Here is a 7,894-nt window from a genome sequence, read left to right as displayed (position 1 = left end):
ACCATCTACTGCAAAAACCAAGATTTTCATCATTTACCTCTACCCACCTGTTTTGGTACTATCTGCAAGTGAACCCTTTACTTTTTTCATGTGCATTGAACAATACTAGTCATACTCACTGCGATATCACTTTCTAGTAATATTTAACACGTAATATTACGTGCAATATTTACATCGTGTACATGTAATATTACGTGTAATATTGTACATCTAGTGATATTTTATTGCTTACAGCGTTTTTACATTTTTCTTTTATATATTAACAGCGTTTGTATTGTGCTTATAAACCGTATTTATAATTATTTTTACGCCATGACGTGACGAAGAGTCGCAATAAAGATTTACCATTAAATGACAGGGGAAAAAATAAAACCGAAGACAGCAAATCAGTTCTCTTCCTTTTGATTTTTCAAAAAAAAAAAATCATTTTGCAACGTAACCTAATTTATGATATCATAACTTTGTCCGGATTTGAAATCCCCACCCTCAATATTATTGGCTATTCAAATATGCGTTTTTGCCTTCCAGGTTTCAAATTTCAAAAAGGCATGAGGCGTGTTATTCCCATCGGATTGATACTGTTGAAGTAGTTCAAATTTGAAAAGGAAATGATTTTCCTATTGTACATTTACATTTGCTTAGCCAAACGAAAATGGTCAAGAATAGGAATAATGCAGTACTAAGCAAATAAACAGTATCAATGTTCATTCCTTGTCATTAGTATAACATGCTGGCAGGAAACTTCTAATTTTAAGACTGCTTAAATCAAGAATATATGATGAGGCAACAACCCTGAAATATTAGTCATCTAAAATTTTAGTAAAAGTAATTGTAACGAGTAACACCATTACAATTTTTGGTTTGTAATGGTTGAATAACGAACTGCTTCTTTTGATCAAACTAATTGTAACTTTTATCCGTTCCTTTTTTTTTGAGGAACAACTAACGTCCTGAAAATTAAGAGTGCCTCTCTCTGTGGATGGAAGGAAGCAATCTTTTCATTTTGATTTCAGCTAACATGAGGAATCATTTCCTTTCTTTCAGTTATCCACCGTGGACATACCAATGTTTGAGCCCAAAAGGAGTATGCCAACGTGTGCGAGTTGACGAGCACACCAAAGACTTCATTGGTTGGAATCAATGTCGTATGACTTGTGGAGTGGAGGAAAGAGTTCCCTTCATTTTCTGGCCACGCCCCAATGGGCCAACTGTCTTATCGAACACAACCTTCAACTTTCTACCCGGAGATGTCAAGCTGATCATTGATGCACATGAGCCAGCCGCTACCAAAATGCAGGATTGGAGATCGTGGATCAAAAACGAGCTGTACTACAAGCATCCCAATTATGATTGGACTCATCTGAGCCCATTTGTTGGCATGAAAAGTGAAACGGCTATTTCGGTGCAACTCAAGGTGATGAACACATCGAGTGAGGCTGTGGATGAATCCTATGAAATCGTGTTGGGCGAAAATCATAGAGTTCGTCAAGACAATGCCTACTACATGGAAATTCGAGCTCAGTCCATTTATGCCGCTAAACAAGCGTTGGAAACTTTTATTCAAATGATTAGTTTCGACGAGATCACGGAGACCTTGCAAGTCTATACCTCGGCCAAAATTAAAGATGAACCCAAATTCGCTTGGAGAGGATTGAAACTGGACAGTTCAACCACATTCTTCCATGTCCAATCAATAGAAAATATCTTAGATGGGATGAGTACTATGAAAATGAATTTTCTACATTGGAAAATTTTGGGCTCAAAGAGCTTTCCTTTCCGAGCTCAGGAAATCCAAGAACTCGCCGAACTAGGCACAAAGAACATCAGAAACGCTTATTCAGTAGAACAAGTGGCCCACGTGGTTCAGTACGGATTGATGAAGGGCATCCGAGTCATTCCGGAATTAGATGTGTTGGACTTGCAAGCTGGCTTCGAATTCCAAGACAATTGCTTGGAAACTTGTCCCGATTCTTGTCTATCTCTCCCCTGTGTTCAGGTACGTATCGAAAACAGTTCTATGAACATCAAGATCCAATTTCATTTCATACTTGTACCAGCTAAACTTCACCTCCCAAAAAAACTGGGACGTCCTCAAAATTGTTGTTCAGCAATTTTCTCGAGCTTTTGATATTTCGTGGTTCCACTTTGGCAAGGTCAAGGTAAGCTACACTCTTGTTGCGGAAAATGCTTTTACGTGAGTCTTCATTCATTCATTCGTGCAGCCTTCGCTCAATTGTCCCATATCCCAAGGGATTCTTAAAACATACGAGAGCGTGGCATCTCAAACACAAAACATGATGGCAATGGTCAATGACGATACCTCATCGAACTTTTTAGTCCAGATCTCTCACCCTAACGCAATGGGGTCCTTAATGAAAACTTACAGTCCCCAAAACACGGTGGTGGTGGTGGCCGAAACATCATCACAGGTGGGTGTGAAGGGATAACAGATTTGAACTTTACTTGAGAGCAGAATTTTACGGTAGAAATATCTTGTATCGTCAGGGTGACCTACTCCACAAAGTGACGTCGCGAGGATTTCAAGCGATACAAGTAATTCCATTGGAGTCTCATGACGAAAACCCTTGTGGTGCTCAAATTCAACCCAATGCAACTATCCTTAGAGGTTTGTTTTATCAATCAATATTTTTATTTTAATGGCTCCATTAGCTTCTTGCCGCCTGCTTCAATAAGCGTGCCATGGAACGTTTGGGCAGTCTTAGGCGTCCGGAACTAGTTTGGGCTGTCGCCTGTTTTTTTGCTTATTGTCGCACTACCAAAGCCCGAACCATAGAAACCATAAGTTATCTATGGCCAGGGTGGGCATTTCATTTTTGGACACTTTTGTCCACCCCTGTCCAAAAGTGTCCAAAAATAAGGGTGGACAAAAGTGGACAAAAGTGTCCAAAAGTGTCCAAAAGTGTCCAAAAATACGAACCTTTAAAACTACAAATATAAAGGATATTCTGTATGAAACCTATCCTCTACTTCAAAAATTGCTCATTGATGGTTCCAAGAGCAAGATAAGTCTTTAAAACCTTTGCCATATACCTCTAACATACCCAAAAAAGGTATTTGAAAGACAGGTTCTTAACTCTTTTTTTCTTACGTTAGATTAGAAAGCAAGCAGGGAACAAAGTCTCCCTCTAGTAGAATGCAGCTGTTGCAAAGGATTCAAAAACTGAAATAGCTAAACATTATATTCTGGTTATCTGGCTTCATTTATTCAACATTATTAACTTTTTGCAAAAATGTTTTACTTAAAATCATCAGTCATTTGGGATTTTTTCTTAAAAAGTACTAATATTAAAAATTGAATTTCTTACGAATTGCTAAAATCTAATCATGACATATTTTCCTATACTTATGGTTTTTCTTCCATAAGTAAGTTAATTGAGACATTGTTAGGCATATTTTTAACTTTTAAAGATGCGCTTGATGTCAGGAAATGAGATTCCCAATGTTTCTTAAAGAAACATATATCTTAGTTTTTAGATGTATTATAAAAGTGTAATTCATGCACTCCTTATAAATATGTTATGTATATTACAAATATGAGAAGTATTATTGGATATTTGATATTCAGCTCCTAAGCTTTTTTAAAATTATTTTTTTTAAATCTTTGTTAAAATTACCCAGCCACCAAATGCCCTGATTATAGTGTGGCTTTGACTTATTAACATTCAAAATATATTAAAGATATTTGTTTTGACTTTATAAAGCTGTATTGTATCAAGATAACGAATTTCGTTAAGTGTATATCTTGGAAATTAAAAACGTTAGTGAAAAGGCTAGTTGTTACTTCATATTTATGTGTTTGAAGAAAGCTTAGATTTTATTGATTACTGATTCTATTTGCTGGTTCACATCTAGATTTGGTAAAGAAATAACATGATTTAGGGTTTAAAAGTGTTTGCTTGTCAATCCCCTTTTGCACAATTGTACTTAATTTTGGACACATTCTGCCCACTTTTGTTCACTTTTGTCCACTTTTGTCCACTTTTGTCCACTTTTGGACACTTTTGTCCACTTGGTGTCCAAAAGTCACGCTAATTCTCAAAATTGCCCACCCTGTCTATGGCCCGAACCATGAATGTACTTAACAATATTGAATTAACAAATAGACACACAGACACAAATTTCATTAAAAGGTTATCAATTAATCGCCATTTCAAGTTTAAAGTTGTTAAATCAACTGACCTGATCCTCTGTGGCTTGTACTCGATCGAGTGGCAAAACGCGATCCGTCGATTTAACGAGATGAAGTCCTTGAGTTGTAGATTTTTTTCAGACAAGTAACTATTATTCTTTTTATATGTGTTCCTAGGCACTCAAGTTTTGATTAAAAAGTACAATATTGGTAATCATGATGCGGACCTTATGATTACTAAAAAAGCAAAAGAACTAGTAACGGCCCAAACTAGTCCTAGCCGCCTAAGAATGCCCAAACGGCCCAAAACAGGTTGTTTGCCGCTGGCGGTAGGAAGATTGTGCACTCAAAATCATCCTTTATTAGTAAATATCCAAATTTGACCCTCAAATCATTTTTATTCCAGTGCAATTCTCAGTACTCCTGTCCCAACAAATACGCACTTATAACTTTCCATCGACGTTTGAATGCACCCTTGGGATGTATTGAACGTTGTGCATGACATTGTTCGTTGGACGTATTGATTGGTTTATAAAGAATAGACATGAAGCTTTTTCATTATGCAAATCTGTGATCGGCACTGACCACTTCGAGGGTAGAAAATGTGTGTGATGAGTGCTTTATGAAATGAATCTGCCTTACTCAATGTACACGACTCTTTCCTAGTTTGGAGGGATCAATTCAATCTGGAAGGGGAAGCGCGCTTTACCGACCTTCTCAACACCAGAGACTACAAATCGAAGATAGTCGGAATTGAGATCTCGTTGGATTCTCCAGCTATCGATGAGTACAACATACATAGCCGATTGTGGCTCAAGGCTTGCGTCATGGCAGATTATTTATGGTCTGGGATCATCGAACCCGAAGGTAACGAATGAATTTCAAATCAAGTTCTGTTTTGTCTGGGCATTTTTATTGTATCTCATTTCGAATTCCAGATGACCTTGCATTCCGGGAAAGGCTCTCTGTCCAAAGAAAGCGCTTAACACAACGAGGTTTACCCGTGGACACAATTCCGTCTGATTAAAAAGCTCTTCAGGGCAATTGTTGATGGTTGTTGGGTCACGAATCTATTTCAAAAATCAGTTTCTCAAGATCCCATGAGATATGTGATCCAGAGGAGAGTCATCAATTGTTTGTCAAGTATCCTATTGGAATATGTGGAGTCTGAACACCTGGACATGGGGTGGACAAAGTAAATGAGCATAGTTGGTTGTATTCTTTTCTTTTTTCGTTGAGAGGATATTCGAAACAATCATCGGTGCTGTAAAATGCTGACAAATCCCTCACTTGCGACCACTTTTTCGTCGAGCCAAACATGTAGGACAGAACCATTTGCCTTTGGGTGGTGCTGTGATGGCAACACAAGGGTAATGGAACCATTCGTAAGGACACTGGAAAACACATTCCAAACACATGTCAATGGATTAATCGATCAAAATCGCATCATTAGGCGCTCTCAACAAGCCTCAAGCCAACAATTAGGAAAAGTGAGGAGTTATTGATTTACTCCCCAGTTCTTAAAGGAAATTGGGACCTCACATGAACGTGGACCTGAATGTCTACCTGCTTAAAATTGCCAGTCAATGTCCTTCAAGGTCTACAAACATCAATCAAATTTACTGCTCCCTCCATGTTCTTGTAAGGTCTCGAGGGAAGAAAGAGAAATAAAAAGACCAAAGATAAAAATCTTTGACAGAGTTAATGGGCCAATTTGTGGTTCTAACAAACCATTAATTTCATTGCGAGCGCTAGTGGGTGTTTTCAAATCATTGCTAGAACGTTGGACAATGACCAATCGAGCAGAGTTATAAGCATAGGAAAAAAGACAATGGAAACTAGGTCTTACAGCCTCGTTGTCGCATGCCACCATATCGCCATATGATACTTGATTACACACGCAATATCTGGGCTCGCTGGGATCGTAGTTCCAATCCTCTGCATCTCGCCCCCCGGCCCCTCCCAAGAGATCCTCGGCCGAGGGTGATCCAGACAATCCCCCGTCGATCAGGGACTCGTCCATCAGGGATCCGCTATTGACCACATCCAACATGGGCTGGCTGGTACCTGGGTCAATGTTTTGGTTACGCCTGGAAAAACAATACAGTGAAATGTTGTTCTAAGAAATTTGGTGTTAGGAGCAGGCCTGAAGTACTTGGAATAGTCGGATGTTTCAAGAAATCAAAAAAAAATCAAGCCAACATAAAAAAATATATCAATTGATAAAAAATGCACTTTGTTTGAGGTTAAATATTGCTTATTGCACTCAATAGCCGTCAGTCATTACCCCTGTGTTATAATCTACCAGAAAAAGCCGAGTTCGGTCATATGAGCAATCCGGAAATGAGAACCTTTTCTCGTTATTTATTGGCGGTTCCTACAACCGACTTTCACTCTACGGTTTAAGAGAACCACCCATCATTGTGTATGCATTGCCTTTTGTCTTTGCCCAAGATTCACTCCTCAAACACTTAAAACATACACTCACTTGTTGGATTTCTGACGTTTGACGGGCGGACCCCCATCGGCCGAGGTGCCCGGCAGCGTGGCCGCAATGGCCGATTGAGCGGCACCGGCCAACTCCCGCCCAATGGAGAACTCGTGGGTTTGCACCCCGAGGTTGATGGCTTCATAGGACGCCTTCAAGCTCGAAGTTCGGCGACCAGGCACGAATTGTTGAGTGGCAGCGATGGCCTGGGAAGCGGCCGCGGCAATGGCACTACCACCCGCACCCATGTGCTGAAGCGGGTATGTGTTGGAACCTGAGGGCAGACAGGCAGGGACCAGACAGACAGACTGTTGATCCCTCCCTCAATGGGACGGAAGCACGCTCCATGCATTGCTTGGATGCATCCATCTGGCAGCCTTCTTATTTGTCGTCTGACTTTCTCAACTGCCACCGGGTGGATGGATGACTGGATGGCTGGCTGGTTGGGTGGGTCCAGTCAGCCAAGCATAGGCCAGTCGTGGGCCCACTTTGGGTCAGGTTAGGAACCTATTCCAGCTGCCAGATGGGTCGGTAACTTTCAACCCACCGTCTGGTGAATAGTGAATGAATGAATAAATAAAGAAGCGAATGAATGGTCAACTTGGATTATGGTTTACTTTTTACAGATCGGGTCGACCGTTTGAATGAGCGACAAAAGGGCTTCTTTGGCAATTGCAAGAAGGTCAAAGTGGGCGAACGGGACGAGGAGTTCCAGAAGATCCGGGCCGAATACACCAAAGTGATTGAGGACTCCAATGAGAAGATCCAAAATGCCGAGGAGTGCTACAACTTAGTCGATCGGTGAGTTCGGAGTCCGTCAGTCCCCTAAAGGCCACGGCCAATACCCGTTGTGTCGGTACCGTATGTGTGTGTGTTGTGTGAGGCCTCAGGTTTTTGAATGAATAAACGGATTGTCCGGCTTTAGATTATTGAGGAAGCTGGATCAGGAATTGCACAAATTCAAACTCGAGTTGGAAGCCGACAATCGGGCATCACGGAGATCCTCGAGAAACGCTCCTTGGAGATGGACAACCCGCCGCCGAATCCGGCCAAAGAAAATCGACACCCGAAGAAGCATGGGTCATCTTCTTCGGCCGGATCGTCGGCCCATCGCAAAGGCCACCAGACCATCGCTCACGGCTCCAATGCCGGCAGCACTCCGTCCACGTCCTCGTCGGCCAACCACAAGAAGAGCTTCGTGTTCCCCAGCGACCCCATGTTGGACGGAAATCTCGGGCCCCACCCGGTCTCGGGCA

At 41.1% G+C, this 7,894-nt stretch overlaps 2 protein-coding genes across 2 annotated transcripts in view; one reads left to right on the top strand and one right to left on the bottom strand.

Annotated features, from left to right (window-relative positions):
- The window catches only part of LOC131881381 (chitooligosaccharidolytic beta-N-acetylglucosaminidase-like), a 12,148-nt gene extending 6,782 nt beyond the window's left edge, over nt 1–5,366 (top strand). Inside the window, exons 2-7 of the mRNA XM_059228226.1 lie at nt 1,045–1,996; nt 2,058–2,159; nt 2,223–2,429; nt 2,506–2,626; nt 4,817–5,017; nt 5,089–5,366. Coding sequence (XP_059084209.1) covers nt 1,045–1,996; nt 2,058–2,159; nt 2,223–2,429; nt 2,506–2,626; nt 4,817–5,017; nt 5,089–5,177 — 1,672 coding nt within the window. The 3' untranslated portion in view covers nt 5,178–5,366. The remainder of the gene's footprint in view (nt 1–1,044; nt 1,997–2,057; nt 2,160–2,222; nt 2,430–2,505; nt 2,627–4,816; nt 5,018–5,088) is intronic.
- Nucleotides 5,347–7,894, bottom strand: part of LOC131881382 (inhibitor of growth protein 3-like) — a gene marked incomplete at its 5' end in the record, with an annotated part of 3,518 nt that continues 970 nt past the window's right edge. Inside the window, 3 exon segments of the mRNA XM_059228227.1 lie at nt 5,347–5,544; nt 6,000–6,240; nt 6,639–6,919. Of these exon segments, the coding sequence (XP_059084210.1) occupies nt 5,437–5,544; nt 6,000–6,240; nt 6,639–6,919 (630 nt within the window).

Source organism: Tigriopus californicus, chromosome 5 (genome assembly GCF_007210705.1).
Source record: "Tigriopus californicus strain San Diego chromosome 5, Tcal_SD_v2.1, whole genome shotgun sequence".
NCBI classification, from domain to species: domain Eukaryota; kingdom Metazoa; phylum Arthropoda; class Copepoda; order Harpacticoida; family Harpacticidae; genus Tigriopus; species Tigriopus californicus.
Note: the sequence above shows the minus strand (reverse complement) of the source record. Positions and strands in the feature narration are given on the sequence as shown.